This window comes from Pelobates fuscus, chromosome 5 (genome assembly GCF_036172605.1).
Source record: "Pelobates fuscus isolate aPelFus1 chromosome 5, aPelFus1.pri, whole genome shotgun sequence".
NCBI classification, from domain to species: Eukaryota; Metazoa; Chordata; class Amphibia; order Anura; family Pelobatidae; genus Pelobates; species Pelobates fuscus.
This window is the reverse complement of record NC_086321.1, coordinates 138,877,428-138,903,685: the sequence shown is the minus strand read 5'-3', so window position 1 is coordinate 138,903,685 and position 26,258 is coordinate 138,877,428. Positions and strand designations below refer to the sequence as shown.

Sequence of the window (26,258 nt, the reverse complement as noted above, 5' to 3'; positions counted from 1 at the left end):
CCGCAGGCTTCGCAACCACAGGAAAGCTCCACTATCCTGACTTGGGGGGAGCATTTTGAGGCCCAATTCGATAAGCTCTGTCAAGAATTTTGTGAATGAATATCTACCACAACACGTATTCCTGCGCAGCCAGAAAAACCTACTACTTCACTGTAATTCCAACCTCCCCACCCCCCCTGGTCTTGCGGCCCGCATGGAGAAAACACAGACCAGCCGCCCACACACCTACCCGGTTGCCCGACTTCAACTGACCCCTCTGGCGAAGATAGCTGCTGAGAAGAGGATGAAAGTCCACAGACCAGCAGCGATGGCTGCCTTACAGACCTGGAGGGGTGAAGAACCCTTTCCCACTGGACTCACCTCGGCTTGCACACATGGCCCCTTTCCCATTACAGCATGGGGACAAGCGATAACATTATGCCAGGTGGTGTGCTGGACTGTTTGGTATGGCTTGTGTGTTGTGTGGGATAGCTCTTTGGGGCTTGAGACCTCAGTCAACCCTGCTCATAATGCAGGGATTCTTATATTTCTCTGTTTGGCAACAGGCACCAGTGGCATCACAACCCTTTCCCACTGGACTCACCTTGGCTCGCACACATGGCGCATGGCCCCTTTCCCATTACAGCATGGGGACAAGCGATGACATCATGCCAGGTGGTGTGTCACGGACTGTTTGGTATGGCTTGTGTGTGGTGTGGGATAGCTCTTTGGGGCTTGAGACTTTGCTTAACCTCAGTCAACCCTGCTCATAACGCAGGGATTCTTATATTTCTCTGTTTGGCAACAGGCACCAGTGGCATCACAACCCGTCTGCTCAATATAGCATGTTTTCCTATTTAGTTTTGCTTACTGTTATACTTAGCTTTTTGTTCATTCCTACTTATGCTCTTACAACATAAATGTCTGGAAGTACTATCTGCTAGCAAGCATGTACTCCACTCATTATTTAGACATTTTTATTTAGCCTGTATGTTATACACCCTTTGACTTACTGTCTCTCAACACGTTAGAACTGGCACGTTACATAAAATGCTGTTATTCGCACATCATTTAATTTAGTTCTTGGATACTACGTCTTCGTAACATAAGCATGTTTCACGACCTACTTTAATACCTTTATCACCATGTCTATGACTTTGCATAGCTTAGGATCTCTTTCTCACTAGTTAATCTAGTCCTGCTTAGCCTGTCTACACTACTTTGAAAAATTGTGCAGTATACTCGAATGCCTTGTAACTATTATGCTTTGTCCAGTTAATTGTCTTGTAAATGCTGTTGGGGCATTGTAAGATTGTCTGTTAATCATATGCACACAAAAATAAAGAATAAATATATCCTTCAAAATTCCTTCAATCATTCACCCGTTTCCAGAGCTAATATTCATGGCACTGGGTCGACGCTCTGCCTTCTCTGACATCATTCGACAGGGGGACCTAATTCGCATGTGTAGCAAGCGCATTAGGCCCTCCCCATGGGAAAGCATTGCGTCAGTGCTTTTCTGTGGTTTTCTCATGGACGCTGGATGTCCTCATGCACAGTGTGAGGATTTCTAGTGTCATTTACTGGAGTCAAGCTCCTTAGAATCCAGGAATCACCTCTAGTGGCTGTCTATAGACAGTCACTAGAGACAGTCTTCGTTCTGCAATGTAATCATTGCAGTTTCTCAATGATTGCAGTTTCGATGAGATGAAGTGGTCGGGGTGACTATAGTTTTCTTTTAAGTCTCTTGAAATGTTTAGAATAGCACAGCAATGGCTGAATGGTTGACTGTGCATTGTTGTAATTCTGTTTAAAATAAAGAAGTTGTTTTGTTTGGAAATTATCAACAGAGACTGGCAGACAGGCAGGGTTACGATTTGCAGTTGAGTGTATAACACTGTAAGCCCTTGTTACATTAAATATGTAAATATATGTATTGCCACATCCACCACCGCAGTCCTTGTCTTCCACCATGAGGTTTGGTTGGTTGGCCAGTACTTGCTTGTCAGTCTGTATCTGGAAGTGTCACTGGATCTTATCCCTGTCATTTTCAACTACTTTTTAAGGCAGCTTCTCTCTGGAGTTAGGCAGGTCCAGCTGATATTCTGTGCAGATATTTTGGCGCAAATTCCCAGCAACTTTGCTGTGCCTATCGGTTATCAGCGTCCATGCTAACATCACTTCTACTATGTGTTGTATTGTCTCTGATACATTTTTGCAAAGTCTGCACCTTGAGTCCTGTCTGCTGCCTTCTTTTGGACCAACAGCACAAACAGATGTGAGAAAAGCTGGACTTGATGCACCCTGCTGTTACACACACTCACTAATACACACACATTCTCTCTCTCTATCTCTCTCTCTATTATATTCTCTTCCTTGTAATGTTATTAAGTAGTGTCTTGCACCTCTTACTAGGCCAGCATCAGCTTTATTAAAACAACAACCGCTTATGTTTGAAATCATATATTTAGGTGGCTTTCAGCTCATAACGTGAGGAAGAGATTGGCTGAGGTTAGGGTTCTCCAGGCAAGATGCCCTTTCCATATAAACATCAGCAAGTCCATGCCAGTTTGCTTCTCCTCTTTCTGTTTGACAGTCATGTAGGAACCTCCGCCACCTCTTGTCCTTCCTCCTTTGTTCTGGGACCAGGCCCTCTCTGGTCTATCTCTGAAACCCACCCTGCTTAGGCTCAAGCTGTCTAATTATGCCTGCTCTTTTCTGATTTGTCTACCTTTTCCTCCTCCACCTACTGCAGCACAGCCCCTTCTTCTACCCATCCTATGCTCATCGGTATCTGTATCCAAGAGCAAGAGAAGGCATGTGCTTTCCCTTGGAATCATCAGGAATGATATGGACCTTCTATATGGCTACCTAGGCATTTTTTTTTTCTATTTATATTCATAGAGGCAGTGTTTCTTATTTAGAACATTTATCAATAGTGTTCAGTTTTTATTATTCTATTGCTGGGGCATGCAGTGGATTTTCAGAGAACATGCATTCATTTTGCCTTCTTGTCTTGATAAACCATATATAATATAATTGTTGGGTTTTGTTTTTCTATACCCTGCTTTCTGATTAAAAATTTTTTTTTTAACAGTTTAGAAAAAAAAAAGATTTTTCCATTTGGTTTGTAGCACACAGTAAAGAAATAATTCCCATCCTCACAAGTGTACCCCCAACACGTTACAGAATTGCCAGGCCAGGGGGGACTGAAATCATGAAGTATGTGCAGCCAGCAGAAGCAGAGATATTTGGAGAGCAGTAATAACTTGAAGCTGTGTAGATATTGGCTGTGACAGCAACTCGGTTATAATGAATGCTATTTCTGCACGTGTGGATTAACCATTGTTGAAAAGATGACAGCCTCATGTGAAAGCAGGCGTGAAGTTTCCTGATCCTATTCCCATAGCCTCTTTTACAGTTAACCCTTCTAGCTGAGTTACGCCTTTCTCAGACTAGATTTTGGTGTGTCAAAGGATCCAAGAACACAAAAAATATTGGACCAGCATGAGTTTTCTTTATATCTATAGCAGATATGTTTCCTAAACTCTAGCAGTTTATTATACGCTCCCTCAACAATTGTCTAGTATATAGAATTTGACTGAAATAACTTTTAGTCTCTAACATGTACTCATGCCTCTTTTTAAAGGGATACTCCACTCTACAAATACAAAATAAAAAGCACTGTTTAGTTGATATACCCCCAATGAAAACTTGCATGCATTTAATTATACCCTTTATTATTGAGGATGTATCTAAAAATGCAGTTTGTAAAAGCTGCAGTTCACTTGTCTGCAGCCTTTACAAACCCTCCCCTTCGAACCCCTCACAGATTTGACTGTGGCTGGCCAATCACAGACTTCCCTGTGCAGTTCAATGACAAGTCTTTACAAGGCAATTGATGCTTCTTGAGTTAAGCTCAAGTAAGCTAACCAAACCAGGAATTAACACGACTGGGTGCCTGCTTGAAAGTGAGGTCGATGTAACCAGGTTAATTTGTACCAGTGTCAATTTCTATTGAAATCTGCACATTTTGCTAAATTAAAAAAGTAGGACACGCTATTCCCACATAAAGCTTTTCAGCAAGCTCAAGTGCTTTCAGGGCCAGACTGGCCCACCGGGATACCGGGAAATTTCCCAGTGGGCCGCATTAAGCTGGGGCCGGGCTGACAGCCCTAATGATTATTATAATAAATCCTCCCCTCGGACTGTGCCAGCCTGTCAGTCCGAGGGGAGGGAGGAGCTGGGGGCTGGTGTGGCTGCCAGCAGCTGCAGGGAGACCTGTCAGTCTCCCTGCACAGTCTCCAATCATTTCGGCCGCATGCCCCGCCCCCAAACAGAAGCTCCGCCTCCCGCCAAGCTCCGCCCCCACGCACGGTGCTGGAATGCCGGTCCAACAGGAAACTAAAGGTATTTTCCGTTTTATAGCCCCAAACCCACCATTCAGCCCCCCCCACCCACATCACAGCCCCCTTACCCACTATACAGCCCCCCACATACTATACAGCCCCCTACTCACTATACTGCCCCCCTACCCACCTCACAGACCCCTACCCACCTCACAGCCCCCTACCCATACCACAGCCCCCTACCCATAACACAGCCCCCTACCCATACCACAGCCCCCTACCTACTATACAGACCCCTACCCATACCACAGCCCCCCTACCCACTATACAGCCCCCTACCCATACCACAGCCCCCCTACCCATACCACAGGCCCCCTGCCCATACCACAGCCCCCCTACCCATACCACAGCCCCCCTACCCATACCACAGCCCCCCTACCCACTATACAGCCCCCTACCCATACCACAGCCCCCCTACCCACTATACAGCCCCCCTACCCATACCACAGCCCCCCTACCCATACCACAGCCCCCCTACCCATACCACAGGCCCCCTACCCATACCACAGGCTCCTTACCCATACCACAGGCCCCCTGCCCATACCACAGCCCCCCTGCCCATACCACAGCCCCCTACCCACTATACAGCCCCCCTACCATACCACAGCCCCCCTACCCATACCACAGCCCCCCTACCCATACCACAGACCCCCTACCCATACCACAGGCCCCTTACCCATACCACAGGCCCCGTACCCATACCACAGCCCCCTACCCATACCACAGCCCACTACCCACTATACAGCCCACCTAACCACTATACAGCCCCCCACCCACCTCACAGCCCTCTACCCACTATACAGCCCCCTACCCACCTCACAGCCCCCCTACCCACCTCACAGCCCCCCTACCCACTATACTGCCCTCTTTCCCACCTCACAGCCCCCTACCCACTATATAGCCCCCCTACCCACTATATAGCCCCCTACCCATACCACAGCCCCCTACCCATACCACAGGCCCCCTGCCCATACCACAGCCCCCCTACCCATACCACAGCCCCCCTACCCATACCACAGCCCCCTACCCATACCACAGCCCCCCTACCCACTATACAGCTCCTACCCATACCACAGCCCCCCTACCCATACCACAGCCCCCCTACCCATACCACAGCCCCCTACCCACTATACAGCCCACCTAACCACTATACAGCCCCCACCCACTTCACAGCCCCCTACCCACCATACAGCCCCCTACCCACCATACAGCCCCCCTACCCACATCACAGCCCCCCTACCCACTATACTGCCCCCCTACCCACTATACTGCCCCCTAACCACCTCACAGCCCCCCTACCCACTATACTGCCCTCTTTCCCACCTCACAGCCCCCTACCCACTATATAGCCCCCCTACCCACTATATAGCCCCCTACCCATACCACAGCCCCCTACCCATACCACAGCCCCCTACCCATACCACAGGCCCCCTGCCCATACCACAGCCCCCCTACCCATACCACAGCCCCCCTACCCATACCACAGCCCCCTACCCATACCACAGCCCCCCTACCCACTATACAGCTCCTACCCATACCACAGCCCCCTACCCATACCACAGCCCCCCTACCCACTATACAGCTCCTACCCATACCACAGCCCCCCTACCCATACCACAGCCCCCCTACCCATACCACAGCCCCCTACCCACTATACAGCCCACCTAACCACTATACAGCCCCCACCCACTTCACAGCCCCCTACCCACCATACAGCCCCCTACCCACCATACAGCCCCTTACCCTTACCACAGCCCCTACCCACCTCACAGCCCCCCTACCCACCTCACAGCCCCCCTACCCACTATACTGCCCCCTACCCACTATATAGCCCCCTACCCATACCACAGCCCCCTACCCATACCACAGGCCCCCTGCCCATACCACAGCCCCCCTACCCATACCACAGCCCCCCTACCCATACCACAGCCCCCTGCCCATACCACAGCCCCCCTACCCATACCACAGCCCCCCTACCCATACCACAGCCCCCTACCCATACCACAGCCCCCCTACCCACTATACAGCTCCTACCCATACCACAGCCCCCCTACCCATACCACAGCCCCCCTACCCATACCACAGCCCCCTACCCACTATACAGCCCACCTAACCACTATACAGCCCCCACCCACTTCACAGCCCCCTACCCACCATACAGCCCCCTACCCACCATACAGCCCCTTACCCTTACCACAGCCCCTACCCACCTCACAGCCCCCCTACCCACCTCACAGCCCCCCTACCCACTATACTGCCCCCTACCCACTATACTGCCCCCCTTCCCACCTCACAGCCCCCCTACCTACCTCACAGTCCCTCTACCCACTATACAGTCCCCCTACCCACTATACAGCCCCCTACCCACTATACAGCCCCCCTACCCACCTCACAGCCCCCCTAACCACCTCACAGCCCCCCTACCCACTATACAGCCCCCCTACCCACTATACAGCCCCCCTTCCCACCTCACAGTCCCCCATCCACCTCACAGTCCCCCATCCCCACCATATTACACATATTACACATATATATATATATATATATATACATACACACACACCAATAATATGTAATTCGAAGGCGAATTGTTGGCAGCTTTCGCAGACAGGCTGTCACTGCTTGCACTTCTGTCCTGACCAGATTTAGTTCGGCCGTGAACATGTTCTGGAAGTGCATGAGTAAGTTATGTATGTCTTGCTTTGTGGATGGAGCCATTCCATTTGCTATGGCTGAGGCTTCGGCTATTACTATTCCCGCCGTGGATGGCGGTGGGGTAGTTTCAGGCTGTGTGGCGGCCATTCCCCTAGTTCGTGCTGGGGATGTCAGCATCTGGCCGATATCTTGCTCGTCTTTCGGGGTGGGTTGAGAGAGTTTTTTGCTCACCATGTCTGGCCCTGTAGGGGTTAGAGGGCTGTCAACTGTGAGTCAGTTACTTCCTGTGTTCAGAAAGCCCCAATATGCCTCACTTGGATCCCATGGGAATCCCGCACTGTAGGCCCGGCTTCCCCGCCGTCGATTTTTTACACTTGTGTGGAAAATGAATGGCATCTGCCTGTTCGGGACTGCTTCCCCTTGCCGATTATGGTAGTTTTGTGTCGGTAGCACTCCCGGTTCTGGAGTTAAATGTGTTTATTTCGGTGGCGTGCTCGGAGCTCCATAAGATGGCGTCTGGCTCGGTGTGCTGCTTGGCTCCGCCCAAGTCTTTGCCACTTTTAACTGTGAGAATTACTCTGAGTAATATTGCTGTGGAGCTCTGTGATGGATTAATACTCATTGCACGTTACAGTGAGTCTCATTACTATGCAGCTCTGCACTACACTCGTGCACACCGGGCACTCTGAATTTTATTTTGTATAAATTTAAGTGGTACTATTGTATGATGCTTGGGATGTAGCTAGGTAGCGTGAAGACCAGGAGATTTAGCCCGAAGGTCCATTTTATGTTCCTTCTGGCTTATATATTTAATAATGCCTCTCCCATAACTAGCCCTATACCATGCCCTAAGTCCAACCCTAAAACCTAATGCATTCTATAAATTACATTGTGACTCCAAATAATTGATTGAATTCAAGGTATTACTTGAGCCTATATAAAATAATACCCACATCTATTGTATTAACACCAATCCACTCTGTATTATTCCTTCATCCAACTGAATTTAAAGCCTTCACCCACAGCAACAACCACCACATTGTGCCGTATAATTAACTTTAAACGTGGTGCATTAAAATGGCACCGACACAAATTATGTATGGATGTGTTATTTCTCTTTTAGTTTTACAGGTGAGTCAGACTAACAATTAAATGGTGCCAAAATTAGACTAAGCCTTTCAAGACTTCACTTGGGTATCCAGCCTCTGTCAAATCCTTGTCCCCATTTAGAAACTCCCTGGATTATGCAATGCTATAATACAATAGTGTGATACACTAATAGGCACCACACATTTTACAATATAGCTTTTTTTGTAAAACCTTTGTGATCACATGGGGATGTGTGGGGCTGCATGAAACAAAACTGATTTAAAGCGGCACTGTCATGCCGAACTTACCTTTCCTCAATCTCTTCCTCTTCTCCCCCTCTCTCGGGATCTGTTATTCTTTTCTTCCTGTCTTCTTTAGTTTTAAAATCATAAGACAAAGTAGGGACTCTTTGCCTTATGGAGGATTCCTCCGCTTGACCAGCTCTGACCAGCGGAGGAGCAAAGTGTGCTTCATTTCCGCTGGTCAGACCAATTTTCCCATGATCCCTAGCTTTCCTCCCAGTTCCCACAATGCTTCCTGTCAGTATTGCCGAACGTCCTGTCACTTAGACAGAACGCCGGCAAAACTGCCGAATTGCATTCTAACAGAATGAGCACTGTTTCTCCATTGGTGTTAGGATGCAATTCGGTACTTTGTTCGGATCGTAATTTCATTCAAATGAATGAAACTCCGATCCTATTCATTGCTGTGGCTGCATCTTGCAGCCGCTTAGTAGATAACTCCCTAATTCCCACGGTATTAGGGAGCTATCTACTAAAAGGCTGAAAGACCTAAATTGGTCTTTCAGCCAAATTTACTAACACTAAGTAAAAATGACTTGGTATTAGTAAATAATATGCCCCTACTCGCTATACCGCGAGTAGGGGCATGTCTAGTAAGCAGTGAGCAGTCTGTGGCTGCTCACTGTAAAAAAAAAAATATTGCCCCCCACCCCTAAACGACGGGTGGGGGCCGTAAAGTAAAATAAGGGAGGGAGACCTATTGTCCCCCCCGGCCCCCACCCCTGAACGGTGGGTGGGGGCCATAAAGATAATGAGGGGGGGACCTACTGTCCTCCCCCCGGCCCCCACCCCTGGCCGGCGGGTGGGGGCCATAATGGTAATAAGAGGGGGGGGGACCTACTGTCCTCCCCCCCCGGCCCCCACCCCTGGCCGGCGGGTGGGGGCCATAATGGTAATAAGAGCTGGGGACCTACTGTCCTCCCCCCCCGGCCCCCACCCCTGGGCGGCGGGTGGGGGCCATAATAGTAGTAGGGGGGGGACCTACTGTCCTCCCCCCCGGCCCCCACCCCTGGCCGGCGGGTGGGGACCATAATGGTAATAAGAGGGGGGGGGACCTACTGTCCTCCCCCCCGGCCCCCACCCCTGGGCGGCGGGTGGGGGCCATCATAGTAATAAGGGGGGGGACCTACTGCCCCCACCCCCGGCCCCCACCCCTGGGCGGCGGGTGGGGGCACTAAGTAAATTCCCCCCCCCATCAAGGTGACTAGGGGTGCCCAAGCCCCTAGTCACCCACCCCCCACCCAAATAAAAAATGCCCCTACCTACCCCCCTCACCCTAAAAAATAGTGAGGGGGGGAATAAAATTGCTAACCTGTAAAGTAAAATTAAACTTACCATTCGACGTCTTCTTTTTTCTAAAATCTTCATTTTTCAGCCCCAAAAAAGGCCAAATAAAAAACCATCATAGCCGTCGAACTAAAAATAAAATAAAAAACCCGAGCGCAAAAAAAAAAACCAGACGAAAAAGAAAAAACCCGAGCGCAAAAAAAATAATCCATCTTCACCCATGGAGGGCTCCGCGCAGACTGAGCTCCGCAGGGCGGGGCAAGGCTTATAAAGCCTTGCCCCGCCCTGCAATTAGCCTAAGAACACTCTGATTGGTGGGTTTAAGCCAATCAGAGTGCTCTTTGTCATTTTACAAGCGTGGGAAAGTTCTTTGGAATTTTCCCACGCTTGTAAAATGACACAGAGCACTGTGATTGGATGGCTTGAAATCCATCCAATCACAGTGCTCTGTGTCATTTTACAAGCGTGGGAAAGTTCTTTGGAATTTTCCCACGCTTGTAAAATGACACAGAGCACTGTGATTGGATGGCTTGAAATCCATCCAATCACAGTGCTCTGTGTCATTTTACAAGCGTGGGAAAGTTCTTTGGAATTTCCCCACGCTTGTAAAATGACACAGAGCACTGTGATTGGATGGATTTCAAGCCATCCAATCACAGTGCTCTATGTCATTTTACAAGCATGGGAAAGTTCTTTGGAATTTTCCCACGCTTGTAAAATGACACAGAGCACTGTGATTGGATGGATTTCAAGCCATCCAATCACAGTGCTCTGTGTCATTTTACAAGCGTGGGAAAGTTCTTTGGAATTTTCCCACGCTTGTAAAATGACACAGAGCACTGTGATTGGATGGGTTTCAAGCCATCCAATCACAGTGCTCTGTGTCATTTTACAAGCGTGGGAAAATTCCAAAGAACTTTCCCACGCTTGTAAAATGACAAAGAGCACTCTGATTGGCTTAAACCCACCAATCAGAGTGTTCTTAGCCTAATTGCAGGGCGGGGCAAGGCTTTATAAGCCTTGCCCCGCCCTGCGGAGCTCAGTCTGCGCGGAGCCCTCCATGGGTGAAGATGGATTATTTTTTTTGCGCTCGGGTTTTTTCTTTTTCGTCTGGTTTTTTTTTGCGCTCGGGTTTTTTATTTTATTTTTAGTTCGACGGCTATGATGGTTTTTTATTTGCCCGTTTTTGGGGCTGAAAAATGAAGATTTTAGAAAAAAGAAGACGTTGAATGGTAAGTTTAATTTTACTTTACAGGTTAGCAATTTTATTCCCCCCTCACTATTTTTTAGGGTGAGGGGGGTAGGTAGGGGCATTTTTATTTGGGTGGGGGGTGGGTGACTAGGGGCTTGGGCACCCCTAGTCACCTTGATGGGGGTGGAGGAATTTACTTAGTGCCCCCACCCGCCGCCCAGGGGTGGGGGCGGGGGGAGGACAGTAGGTCCCCCCCCATTATCGTTATGGCCCCCACCCGCCGCCCAGGGGTGGGGGCCGGGGGGAGGACAGTAGGTCCCCCCCCCATTATCGTTATGGCCCCCACCCGCCGCCCAGGGGTGGGGGCCGGGGGGGAGGACAGTAGGTCCCCCCCCCCTTTTACCATTAGGGCCCCCACCCGCCGCCCAGGGGTGGGGGCCGGGGGGGAGGACAGTAGGTCCCCCCCCTATTACTATTATGGCCCCCACCCACCGCCCAGGGGTGGGGGCCGGGGGGTGGAGGACAGTAGGTCCCCCCTCTTATTACTATTATGGCCCCCACCCGCCGCCCAGGGGTGGGGGCCTGAGGGGAGGACAGTAGGTCCCCCCTCATTCCCATTATGGCCCCCACCCGCCGTCCAGGGGTGGGGGCCGGCGGGGGAGGACAGTAGGTCCCCCGTCCCCCCCTTATTACCCCTTTTTTTTTTTTACAGTGAGCAGCCACAGGCTGCTCACTGTTTAGTGGACATGCCCCTACTCGCGATATAGCGAGTAGGGGCATTGGGGAGATTTTAATCTCCCTTGTGCTATTATGGGGGTCATATTGACCCCCATAGAGTGAGGGGGGGACCTGGGGGGCTTATGAAGTGGTGGGGAGCACTGCTCCCTGCCGCTTCTATAGTTACATATTACAAGGAGGGAGCTGCAAGCCAGTAGCTCCCTCCTTGTAATAAACCGAACAAACAAACGAACACTGATACACAGTGTTAGTTTGTTCGTCTGATTTTTTTTCTATTCATTCATTCGTCTGTCTGATGAATGAATGAATGAATGAATAGATGAAATTCCCGTTCGCATGTCCAGATGTTTCACTGGGCATGTGCGGGAATCTCAGGGCTATCTAGTGTGGGTAGATGACGTGTCCCACAGGGACTTCACCTACCCACACAAAGGTGGCGGCGCCCTGAATATAGATCGGGGCAGAAAATAAAGAATAAAAAATAGGTAATGTGGGGGGCATAGGGGCATTTGGGGGTGACTAGGGGGTCGATTGGATGTAGTTGAGGCGGGAGGGGGGTTAAAAAATAAACGGAATTCGGCATGACAGTGCCGCTTTAACTCCTAAGTGACAGAGAATTGAGCAGGGAGACTGTGGGAGCATGATCTTTACTCAAACATTTTTCATTGAAATTAAGTAGCAGAAAACAAGATTTGTTTGAGAATGGCTGTCAAAAAGACTTGCAGATATAAATAAAGTATATAATATATCATATCTGCTTCAAGGCTGGCTGTAATAAGCTGTGGAAGTGTCACTATTTAGGAGTGACTGGCCCAATATTGACCCAAAGTCCCTATGTCCCTCTTTTCTCTCGTAATGTTCCTCTTTTGTATTAGCTCAGTATTGTTGGTGTGTCCAAATTGATACCAAAGCTCTAATACTCACAATAATGTGTCTTTAAACTACAATAAATGAGTTAAGAAATCAGTCTGTGTGAAAAATATACATTGTTCTTGTTCTACATTACATTTTAGTTGCATAAATTATTAGTAATTCACCTAAAATTTCTCAAGGCTGCCAAAGCCAAACAGTCTCTGGCCAATCAGGAGTCCCAGTGGGACTTCAAAGAGCTACTAATGCAACCCGAGCAATGATTGCAGGTGGTGAGGAACAATCCTAAATTTACGAATTGCAGCACTTAGAGGAACTGTTCTCAGATCCATTCTTCCCAACACTTGTGAAAGGAAATCTGCACTGGAGTAAAGCAGCCCACCGCAGCTATTGCAACTCCCACCCCTGACCTGTACCTAGCCATCCTGGTCCCAACGGGACCTCAGTGAATCCACACACTTCTAGATATACACTGATATACACAGTCCTTCTCCTGATACAAATAATACAAACAGCCCACACAGAAACACACACACAATTCCCACAAACACAACATTACTGACAATCCAAATACATGCACACAACTCCACAAGCAGCTTCTCCCATGCAATCCCACAAATGCACACACCGCCAAACACACAATGTGACGTCATCCAGACACACAATTCACAAGTAGCCCCCATACACAGCCCACATTCATAGGTATCATACGCAATACCACAAACTACTCTTGAACATATACAGTATAACAGCCCAAATACAATGTTACAAAGCAATTGCAGAACACATAAATAACAACACAAGCACAATACAACAACATACACATCTCAGTTTAAAAAAAAATAAGACCGGCATGCCAAGGGACTTCACGATCTTGTAGATGCACTGCAATACTGGTAAACGATTGCCTACCCCTGCTTTAGAGACAAACCTGGTTTTACAAATTAAGACAGGTCACTGAGATGCTATCTGTCACAGAGTCCTTTCAAAGGATAACATTCTGTAATTACTGAAATTAATTACCTGTATTCAAATTTGATTTGTCTGGTGGTGTCTGCTGAGGAGCAGCTGTTCTCACACACCTCAAGTATTCTAAGTTTTATCAAAATCCATTGAAAGAGAATTTAAAAATTCCTATAACTTTAGCTAAGGTATTTTATATTTAGAGTGCATGACAATTCGGTTGGGAGATGATGCTCTAGAACAGGGGTAGGCAACCTTTGGCACTTCATATGTTACGTACTACATTTTCCCTGAGCACTATTGGAGATGTCGTCCACAACATTTGGTGTTGCCTACCCCTGCTCTAGAAGAATGAGGTATAATATTACAGATCATCCTAAGTTAAAAAAAAATGTGAGAAGACCTCCATACGTGGCACTGAACTGTTATAAAATCTGTAAATATTAGTCAATCAACTCAACAGAGCAGAGTGAAGTTTTATTTGTGCCTTTTATTGCAATGCATTTTGGCCAGCTATTGTTTCATTTAACGATTTATTAAGATATATAAATCCAACAGAGAAAACATGTCTGAAAGTTTTAGTTTAATAGCTTTACTAACTGGAGACATATGCACATCCGAGCATAACAGATGCTGTATATAAAGAGCTTTGAAATCTGATAGTGAGCCCCTCAATGTGCAAACACCTAGACAGTTTAGGATTAACCAATTTATAATTGACATGCACACAGATTTGCAACAAAAGTAGGAACTATGATGTAGCATAGCGGAGGCCTGGAAATACCCAAAATGCCCCATCTAGAGCAATGGTTTCAGAGAGGATAACTAAGCTTTATGAGGGACACGTCATACATTTGCCAAGGTCTGGTCCTATTGGAATTAACTCCTATAGCGAACTTTATGCCCAACTGTCTTCGGAATACACATGTACTGTACTGTATTTTTTTGTTATGTCAATGTCTTGTAATATCCAAAATACTTAAATAAAAATTGAAGGCACGAAAAAGTTTTTATTTTAAATGTATGTTTTAATACATTTTAGATTAAAAAAAATGGTGATTACTTACAGCTTTAATTGCCCCTTTAATGAAGATTGTAAAAGGAATTTATATTTTGTTGTTAATGAATGGTAGTCATCCTTCTATGTGAAAATGTTATTGCTTAATAAATGATGTGAACTGTGAAAGACAATAACAAGAACGGTTGTATGAAAGCTGTGAGGAAATCCATTATTGAGCTAAACCTGTCCACAATTTTATCAATTTTCTGCTTCCAAAATGATGTGTGCGGAGGGGAGATTTGAAGGGTTATTCGAAGGCAACATATTTCATAAACTGACAGTAATTACTTTACTTTTTCAAAAACGAGTACGATTTGATTTGTGACCTATCCAAACAATTTCAAAACTCAGCAGTATGTCTACAGGATTATTTCAAGAATATTGTAATATCAAGTGAACCAATCAATTAAAGCATAACCCTAAGCACCATAACCACTACCATTTATTATAGTGGTTATGGAGTAAAGAGTGTTTATGTTGCATCCTCCAATTTTTGTCAAACCAATTTTGGAGGTTCACAAAAAAAGGACTTTCTCAGCACTCAAAACCCAGTTGTTAAGATAACACAGAAAAAATGCAAGTATGTTGCTTCTACATATTACAGCCAAAGCTGTCCGGCCATAGTGGACTATCCTCCCGGATTGTTGACTGCCTCTCAGTTTTTCCAAAGTTCAACAACTTTGGATCATTTAAAGGGACACTGTAGGCATGCAGACCACTTTGTCCCATTGGTCTGGGTGGAGTGCCCATGTCACCTTAACCCTGCAATGTAAAACATCAAGGAAAGTGATATTCAGAAGGCAACTGAATAAAGAGCAGGAGAGTCCAGGATTCTTGATAAAATAAGATATCTTTTATTTTTGCATAATATAAAAACAACAATAAAGCATAAAAAGAAGTAATAGTTACACAGTAATATAACAAAAACAACTGTAAATCATAAAAATAAGTAGTAATAGTAACACACATCTCCCTCACAACCAGCTCCAACTATCTCTCACACCTGGTTCCATCTCCCTTTCACACCCAGCTTCATCTTTCTCTCTCCACCTAGCTTCACCTCCTTCTCTCCACCCAGCTCCACTCCTCTTGCCACCCAGTTCCACCTCCCTTTCTCCATCTAGCACCACCATCTATTTCTTCCCCAGCTCCATCTCCCTTGCTCCATCTCCCTCTCCCTCCCAGCTCAATTTCCCTGCTCACAGAAGCCCCATCTCCCTCTCCCCAGCTCCATTTCCACTTTCCCATAGCTCCACTTCTCTCTATCCCAGCTCCACCTCTCCTCTCCCCCCCCCCCCTCAGTTTCATCACCCCCAGCTTCATCTTCATCAGTCCCTCATTCGCGTGGTGTTTCATTTTCAATCAGCATATTGCGTGGTGTTCATTAATTGGACGGGCTGAATTTCACAGGGAAATACAGTAATTTTGGTGGCACTTAAAGGGTTGATGGATGTCATCATGGCCAAATCTCAATTACTTGTTCAGAGTTTTTGGTGCATAATGAGGAAGGTGAAAACTTTAGTTTTGTTAAACCGTTTGAAAAAGATTTAACAAAAAGATGTACCCATTGGCATACAAACATCAATCAACAATAAGCATTTACCTTTTGTAAGTAAGCACATTTTAGTGTGAAATTCATAAAGCTCAACTTCCCTTTTGCCACTGGGATCTCTGCCCCTGTCTATGATGGTGATTTTGACGCCATTATTTTCAATGATGGAATAAAAGTGATATGCCTACATGTTAATAAAAAAAACAAAAAGTGTCTGATTTCCCTTTATGGTCATTGACAAACCTCTCTTCCAAAAGTATAGTCATTTCTACACAAACTCTGAATGTTGACTTCAATCGATGGGCAAAGTAGCTGCCAAGATGTTTTACCTTTCATGCTGCTCCACGTTAACTTGAGTTCCGATAGTTCCGATAGCAGTCAAATTAAAAGACTGTATTCTAACTCTCAATTCATAAATAGTCAGCAAAATCGTATTCCCTAGAATATTGCTGCCAAGCTATATTTATTTCCCTATTTGTTGTTGTTTTTGTTTTCTTGTTCTGTAGTCTTTTCTCTCAAGCACTAAGGGTTTAAAGGGATACTACATGTATGAAAACAATTTCAGCTTAATGAAGCAGTTTTAGTGCATAGATCATCCCCCTGCAGTCTCACTGTTTAATTCTCTGCCATTTAGGAGATATTTTTTTTTTTCTCCATGCAGACCTAGCCACACCTTCCCCGGCTGTGACTGACACATCCTGCATGAAAAAAATGGTTTTATTTTCAATCAGATGTTAACTTCCTTTAAAAGTTATCTTCTATACTGCAAATTGAACTTTAATCACTCACAGTAGGCTACTGCAGAGTCTAGAAGGCTACTAAAAGCACAGGAGATAATTCTAAATGAAAGAGAATGTTCAAAAAAGAAAGTTTAAACATTAGATCTCTCTTTGTAGAATGTGTTTAGGAAAGTTGTGCAAGTCACGGGCAAGAATGTTTGACTAGGGCTAGATAAACACAATTAATTAACTCCTAAATGTCAGAGGAAAAAAATATGGATAGAGCAATGTTGGCAGTTTAATTTCCAAAGAAAATGTTGGAATCACTAAAATTACAATAATCCTTAAAAATCTTAAGGAGTTTGTAAAGGGAAAATATGTAGAGCACTGACAATATCATGAAGAAAACTTTGTAGTTGTGGTTCTTCAATCCATTTATGAAAATGAGAGTTTTTGTAGCTTAAGAGTCTAACAGTAATCATTTAAAAAGAATAGTGGACTCATTATATCATGCAGTATATGGTTACTGTTAAGTAACTGGATTTTTTTTCCAAGTGATGGCAGAAATTGCACAAATTAAAGATTAGTTGTAGAAAATTAGATTTAATGATTAAATTGTGCATGAAGTACCGAAACAACACAACTTCCAAGATAGCTTAATTTAAATTGTCCGCAATTTGCTAGTTAACATTAAATTTAGTTGCTGAGTGAAAACATGTTCATAAGTCTACCAAACGCGTAAACGTTGGGACTAGGACTTTAAGGGCTGTCACTTTAAGGTAGCCGTGCCCATTTTTTTCATGGTACCAGTTGTGGCATTGAGACCACTGAAGTAGGTATTCCTTCTCCCTATCAAGCTGCCCATTCATTGCTCGTTTGCCAGAGCTAAGTAGTGGGGAGGTTGGTATCTTGGAGCGTGCTGACTGTAGGTACCTTTGGCCCATCTGGCTTCTAAAAGCCGGCTGGTGCGACTGTGAGGGTCCCCTAAGTATTTTGGATTTCCTGCATCCTCTGGAAATTCTGTAAAGCATCTTTGCAGCCACGGAGCGGTCCCTCATAGTTAGGTACTCTGGGGTAACTTATTTCATTTTTTTCCACTCTCCCTTTTTTACGTATTTATTCACTGCAAAACCATGGGAATATGTTTTATCCAGAGGCTGTTAGTCTGTGTTATTGTATTATGATGTATATGTTATTCGTTTTTTTTGTTCATGTTGGTTTAAGGATAAAAAATGTAAAAATAACTTGTCCGGACTATTTAGTGGAGAGGCCTCATTTTTTAGATAGCCTCTTGGTATGTGCTTCAGTGAATATTGCCCATTTTCTGTGTTTTACTTTTGTTATAAAGCTATATTTATTTCTTATTACATGAGTTTGAGTATATTTGGAGCGCACACACGTTTTATGTATTTTAACATGTTAATAAGTGCCAAAAAAAGGAAATATTTTCACTTGATTATCACAACTTCACAAATTGCGATAAAATAGATTTGTAGAGATCAGATCCATTTTATTTTACATGTTTAGTAGTTGCCTGTACATGGTAGGGGCTGGGATGTACAACAAGAGAGCTTCACTTATTTTGTAGTTGGATAACAATTCTCTGTCTAATGCAAATTGGCTTATGAAATTATGTTGATTTACTACAGTTATATTTGTCTCTGGTTATAGAATAATTAGAAATCTCATTATTTTGCATCAGCAACAATGTAAAGACTAAACGAGAGGAATTAAAGGAACACTATAGCGTTAGGAATACATATATATATATATATATATATATATATATATATATATATATATATATATATATTAGCCATTTATTCGCAGCGGAACGGGGCCTTAGGTGACTAAATGGTGACTAAGGCCCCGTTCCGCAGCGAATAAGTGGTTAATTAACCATTTATTTGCTTACCTTTATCCAGCGCCTGGCTCCCTTGGCACTGGTGACCTCTCCTCCTTCATCAACGTCAGCTTCCGAGTAAAGCCGAATGCGTGGCCAGAGGCACGCATTCAAACCCGTCCATAGGAAAGCATTACTCAATGCTTTCCTATTTTGATCTTTTTTGACACTGGACTCTGTGAGGACGTACAGCGTCAAATACTCCGTGTAAATCACAGGAGCGGCCTCTAGTGGCTTTCAGGGAGACAGCCACTAGAGGCTGGATTAACTCTGCAGTGTAAACATATCAATTTCTCTGAAACTGCTACGTTTTCAGCTGCAGGGTTAAAACTAGGGGGAACTGGCACCCAGACCACTTCATTGAGCTGAAGTGGTCTGGGTGCCTATAGTGGTCCTTTAAGCATTGTTCAACAGGCTGTATAAATATGGTTTTTGTCTGCTTTTTCTTATTCCAGTTTTGCAGTATTTACAATTGTACCTAATATACATTTCAAGAAGCTAAAAGGTTTGTGTTCATTGAATCTAAAGTGCTTTCTCACTGCTTTGTTTGCAACACCGATGAGGCAAGAACAAGTGCTGTCCTACCGTTCAATTGTTGTACACACAGTTAAGATTGCATGGAAGAATGGGGAACAGACATAACTTTTAAAAAGGTACAGGTGGCATAGTAAGAGAGCCCTGCAATTATTTAAAAACTGTACCTGTGCATTCTCTTCTAAAGAAACTGAATACAGACATCCAATAAAGAAAGGCAGGTAGTATAGAGATCTCGCAAGGCAAAAGTCTTTTAGTTTAGTCTGACATCAGTGGAGCTGGCAAACAGGGCATTTTTTCAAATTTAACAGAACACAATAGAGTTAGGAATACAAATTGTGTTAAGATAGCTTTTTAGTCCCCCGACCCACCTCTCTGTGGTGATGTAAGGTCTTTTACTTACCTTTTCTCCATTGCTGTCGCTTGCCCCATCAATGTTGATGATCTGCACTGTTCAAATTAGCATCTACTCATAGAAATGCATTGAATAAATGTATCTCTATGTGGAACATTCAGCGCATCCATGCAGAGCTTGTAGACCGTGAATGTCAGTACTGCACACAGTGCAGCACTGAGGTCGGAAGCATTTTTAGTAGGCACCTGAGTGTTCCTAGGCAACATTGTAAACACTGCCTTTTCTCAGGAAAGGCAGCATTTACAGTGTATCGACTGCAGGGGTTGCTACAGTCACCAGGACCACTACAGCTTAATGTAGTGGTTCTGGTGTATACAGCAACCCCTGCAGTCTTAGCACTGTAAATCATGCACATTTTATAGGCTGTACATAATGGAATATATGTGCAAACAACAAGTCTGCTTTGATAGTGCTGACAACATACATTGGTAATTGCTGAGTTTGAGCCAAAAGTTCAGTGGCTGCACTTTTTAAATCTCGTAGGACAATCTCCTTTATGGATGGCATAGGGAGTGCTGCTAATATTTAGAACCGACCCAACACATTGTCATTAAAACTGTCCCCTTAATAATGGACTCTTCCCCCTTCTACCTAGGACATCTCCTTCCCTCTAATTAAAGACAGAAAAGTGCAAATATCTGCATCACCATTATTCTCGGATATAGTAATTGGTCCTCTGTTAGCTCAGTATAATAACCTTGAGAAAGCTACATAAGAGGAAGACCATGGCAGGTCCACTTTCACTGTGATGACAATCACGAGAATAAAGAAAGTTTGTATCTGTTGGTGGTTTTAAGTTTTATTCTAGATCCTTGAGTGCATCTGTCACTAAAGATGGTCAAATTGGTTTGCATTTCCCCTCTAATTTGAAGGCAGAAATTCTGCAGATAACATTATCAGACATCCATGTTAACCATAAATCATGGCCATCTTCTATTGCGAGGTGCCAATATGTGATATGATGTTAGATCATTTAGAATTTCATATGTTCTATTTACAATAACGTTTACGCATAATAAGTCTCAGTGTTTTAATGATGTAAAAATCAGGACTGCCAGTGTTGTTTGTATTGTTGTTTGCTTCAAATTGGGTCAGATTAGCTGCCATGGGCATGTCTATCAAGCCAGCAGGATGTGCAACTGCTAATGGGCACAGCACCTGAGGGGGGTAGGGCTAATTAAGACAATTTCCTTCTTCCCTTTCTGAATATTTGTTGTCATGTAGTGCTAATTGAACAATTTTCCTCAGCTACAGTTTGGAGAGTTCATCCCCACTGCCTGGTTATAGTGAACAGAAACAAAAGTGAGAAAAATTATACAGGGGCAAAAAACTGAAAGCCTTTGTATAACTCTGTATCACTGATGAATTTTATTTAGCAATGTGCTGAGAGATGAAACGCGTGGGGAATGCAGGACAGCGCATTTTTTCTAGAGAAAATAACTTATGGAAGTTGGGGTAAGTCTCGATTTTAGGAGAGTTCATTTAGGTCAGAAGTAGCCATGAGGTATGTACTTTAACATGCACTGTCCTATGTACGTTCTTTTTTTTGTCTGTAAAAGAAATGTTATATTTTATTATTTTTATTTTACTCTCTGCACATTTTTCTATCTCATTATTTAGAAATTCACTTTATTTATAATGTGATGACTGAAAATGAAATTCAATGGCATATTTACTTGTTGCATTATTTAACATTATATTTTCTACATAAATCTGCTTCTTTAGTTTGGACATTGTTTTAAAGTTTTACAGAGATATATTATGAGCCATCCATAGTTAAATATGTATTTCTTTTAAATTTGTTAGATTGAATATACTATATAATAATAAATATACACATTATGTGTTTTAACTTCAAATAAACTCCATCAACTATAGCAAGTTTGTATATATTTTGTTATTAGGAATACCTCAACATTAGCATCATTATTTCTTAGCAATTTTAATATGTCATATTTAAGTGAAAATCCCTGATTGAAAGACTTCTTCTCTTGCATATTTTGGTCATTTGGGAACTTTTTTTTTTTTTTTATCTGTGCAGGTGAAGTTTGACTATGAGCAGATCAGAGAAACCCTCACGTTAGTGACCAAAGAACGAGATTTGGCCGTGAAGGAGAATTATCAGCTCCGAGCCAAACTGGAGAACCTAGAGCAGGTCCTAAAGGTAAGAAACAAGCTACCATTTAATTTTTTTTATTCTTGGTGGACTTACAGAGATGCTCTAAGCACTATAACCACTGCCTTCCATCTGTCACAAGACTTCCCTAATTGCTGCCAACGATTAAGCCCACTTTGCAGGCTGCACGCATTGAATTCTCTGTTTGGTCGCATGTCCTCCTGTTTCCACTTAGCAATTTAGACATTGCTCACTTAAAAGGCAGTTCCTTAAATACTGAATATTTGCAGTACATCACTTCTCATTTTTTAAATGTTCACGTCACCTGCGAGACCACATTATTGCACATTTTAGAGTTGCAGGGGTGATGTGGACCAATCAGAACATAGCAATTCTGTGTCTCTCTCTATTTATTACATTAAGTCCAGCCACTCTAAGGCATAGTAAAACATCTAGTTCTGTCTCCCATGTTTGGGTTTCCTATTTCCTCCCATTTTATTTTTATTTTTGGTTATACTTCCAATAATACCATCCAAAGTTGGACAAAAGGAATATTGCTAAATGTCAACGGCAACTTATGCTTTAACAATATCACAGAAGTGGAAGAACTGCACGGATATGATGTCCCCAGGAACTTTTAACACTGTTTAAAAAAGTTAACTCCTTGCTGTAGGATGGTGTCTGGGGACATCTTGCACCCATAAGTTATACTATGTACTAAAGTTGTTATAGTGCTGCTTTAAACTGTTAAAATGTGGGATGACAAATAAAGCTTTGGTATAAAAAAGCTTCTATCTTAATCATAAACTTTTTGAAAAATAGTACAATTGATTGATTCAATTGTGGTTTAGCACACTTACCTGTATATGTAATTTACGATAAGTACTTTTACAAGCACTCTCCCAGTTTTGAAGGCCCACAATTATCTGTGTGCAAAATCACAATAACTTTGTGCAAACTGAAAACTTGAGGTTACAATCTCCTTGCAAGCCTAACCTTTATATTTGCTAAATCTAAAAAAAAAAATGTTGAACACAAGGTATAATTAATCTAGCCTTAGCCAAACAATCAGAGAAATGGAAAGAACAAAATTCTATTATTGCAATGGGTATAAATTCTGTAAAAGAAGTGGCTTCTCTGTGTTTGTTAAATAGCTGAGAGAAACATGTAGATGAGCAGCCTAAAAAGAATGATTGAGTATGTGCATAATGCCATGTGATTAATTGTTTGGTGAATGCAAAATAATAAGCTTCTTGTACCTAAAAATAAATAAGATTTAAGTGCAAGTGCCGCACACGCATTAGGGTCTTACCCGGGCTGGGGCCAACATTAGGCGAACTAGGGATGTTTCCTGGTGGGCTCCCCCTGTCCTGAGCCGCAGCGCTGGGCAAGTGGCTCTTGAGCGCCCCCAGCACTGGGCCGATCCTCAAGGCACCTGAAGGTGGGGGTACCGAGAGGAGCCCCTGAAGCTGTATTAGGTAAGGCAGAGCAGTCACCTGCTTACCTTGATGGCAAGTGTCTGCTCTGCCAAAAAATGCCAGTGACCTGTCCTGAGGAGAGGGGGACGGAGAAACCAGGTGACGAAGGAGGCTGTTCTTGCAGCCTCTCAATCCTCCCTCGCACGTCGTCTGCGATGCCGAGAGCCAGGTTATGACATCATTCCGGCACCGGGAATACTAAACAGCGGGCAGGAGGAGTGAAGAGCTGTCCCACACTGGACCCCTGTGAGATGAGTGTTTGACTGTCAGTGAGTGTGTGTGTATGTGTGTGTGTCTGCCTGTGTGTGTGTCTGTCAGTGACTGAGTGCATGTGTGTCAGTGAGTGTTTGACTGTCAGTATGTGTGTGTGTCTGTCAGTGAGTGTCTGCATGTGTGTGTGTATGTCAGTGTGTGTGTGTCTGTCAGTGTGTGTGTGTGTGTCGGTCAGTGAGTGTATGTATGTCAGTGAGTGTCTGTGTGTGTGTGTGCGTCTGTCTGTGAGTGTATGTATGTATGTATGTCAGTGCATGTGTGTGTGTCTGTCAGTGAGTTTCTGTGTGTGTGTGTCTGTCAGTGAGTGAGTGTCTCTGTGAGTGTGTGTTTGTGTGTCAGTGAGTGAGTGTATGTCTGTCAGTGAGTATGTGTGTCTGTGTGTCTGTCAGTGAGTGTGTGTGTCTGCCAGTGTGCGTCTGTCAGTGAGTGAGTGACAAGAGGGGCGGCAAAATGGATCTTTGCCTAGGACGGCAGAAATCCTTGCACCGGCCCTGCTCTTATCACAGAAATGCTCCCAATAAAGAAACTGGACCAAAAAGTCTGTTAACTTCCAGGAAGCACCTCCAGTGGCTGTCTGGCAGACTTAGTGCTGCAATGTTTTACATTCAGCACTAAGTGCAATAGAGACACTGCACCCAGACCACTTCAATGAGCTGATGTGGTGTGTGTACCTATAGTGTCCCTTTTATTGTTGACCTGTGACTACCACAAACCTTTACTGTGCTGCCTGTTGATATCCTATCAGGACTCATTACAGGAGCAAACATTGAAACACTGCATGTTGGTAGTGTGGGACTATGGTGAAAAATGTTTTGGTTTCAAAAAAATAAATAAACAAACAAACATGCAGTATAACAAACTGTAACCAAACATACACATTGCACCTCAAATATTTAGTGTAATATCTGATACATGCACAGTGAAGTTTAGAATTCTTTAATTACTATTATCTATAACAGATTTTTGGGTGACGTTCTCTCAGTTGTTAATTGTGGTAGCCGTGGGCAATCTGTAACTATACAGGCTATGGCAATTATTTTGCTCAGATAAATGTTCTTATTTGGTTCACAGCTTGTGGGGCCAAGCCCGTGATAATCATTGTTCTAGAGATAATTCATATTTGTGAGGTTTTTAAATAAGTGAAAGTCTTTGGGTCCCAAATGAACACAACACCATGCTTCAAATTCTCAATTTTGAAGCAAGGGAGTTTACTAGCCTATGCTTTTCATTTGAAACTTTTCCTAAATGTTACATATCCAGACTTGAAAAAGGAAATCCATGCTAATTGGAATGACTTAAACATGAATATTAAAATTACAGTTGCAAATTGTTATCAGCAGAGACAAACATATACTTGAGAATATTTATACATTTTACACATCTCATTTTATGTCATCGAGCTGACTCCAAAATCACAGTGTGCAATGGCTACATTTACAAACAAAAAAGAATACAATTTTAGAAATAAAGGGGAAATGATGGAGAGTCCACTTATCTCCGGTAATTACTACATAACTATCATCTGCAATTATGCAAGAAAAAAATCACTACAGACATGATGGTAAATTAAAATATTTGTGTGTGTATTTAAGCAATTTCTGGGCTAGAGGAGCATGTAATGTATTACATATACTGTGGAACTAAAATGGTACATTAATTTGTCAAATTTAGGCTCCAATGAAAAATATTTGCTTGATATACAAGGATTGCTGGGGGGGAGTGGGGGGCGCAATGTGGCTACAGCCTCTCACACCCTTCCTATGTGAATTATAGCAGCAGGAGGGGCATTGGGATGTCTGTTGGCATAGTACTGCAGCAGTGAGGCATCAGACAAGAAATTTTGCTAGCCCAACACTGTGTAAGTTTGTGTCTGGGATGTAATCCAGTTCTTTGGGCCTGGACTGGTCCTCTGGGATATTCCCCACTGGATTGTACTGTCTGAGGTTTACCAGACTGCCAGATAATGAGCTGTTTACATATGACTGCAGTCTGAAATGAGACAGAGCTTGCGATATTTAAAAGACATTCCGTCTGTCATTGGTGTCAGTTGAATTGTGGAAAACTGTGCCTGTCTCTCTTAGGCATGCACAGGGATTATTATTATTATTTATTAAATATTTTACCAGTAAGGATACAATGAGATTTCTCTCGTTTTCAAGTATGTCCTGGGCTCACAAAACATTGCATTGATACAATAGGGTACAATAAAATACAAAAACAATATTAATACACAATATATACAAAATGTAACATAGTACAGATAAGAAATGTATCATTAACAGGTATCTGTTAATGCCCAATCATGCTGCAGGATACATCCATATATTACATGATACATGTGAGTAGAACCGTTGACAATGAGATGTGTGAGTTTAATGCACAAAAAGATTATACATTTGTACTTGCCCCCTCAGACCAAACGTTATCATCCTTCTTCAGCTCATGGAACTGAAAATTTAATCTGCAACCATGAAGTTTGAAATTCACTTTTGTGAAGTCTTTCTTTCTGCTGATTTGAATTTGTACTCTTGATTCTGGCAGCTCAAAGTTAGGTTTGGAAATGATTTGTCAGTCTCTGACCGTTTTATCACACCAATCCAATTTTGAAGTAATAATAAGCTTTACAATAACATCAAACACAAAGAGCCAGTTTGTGTTTTTTTTTTTTTTTGTACACTCTGTCTCTCCTGATGCAGCTCCCACACAGATATTATAAAGCATGTT

The 26,258-nt window shown here is 43.7% G+C and overlaps 1 protein-coding gene across 20 annotated transcripts in view; it reads left to right on the top strand.

Moving 5' to 3' along the window:
* RIMBP2 (RIMS binding protein 2) overlaps positions 1–26,258 on the top strand; it is a 547,982-nt gene that overhangs the window by 412,941 nt on the left and 108,783 nt on the right. For all 20 annotated transcript variants that reach the window (XM_063454348.1, XM_063454352.1, XM_063454358.1 and 17 more), the window contains one exon: positions 21,709–21,831. In XM_063454348.1, coding sequence (XP_063310418.1) covers positions 21,709–21,831 — 123 coding nt within the window. The remainder of the gene's footprint in view (positions 1–21,708; positions 21,832–26,258) is intronic.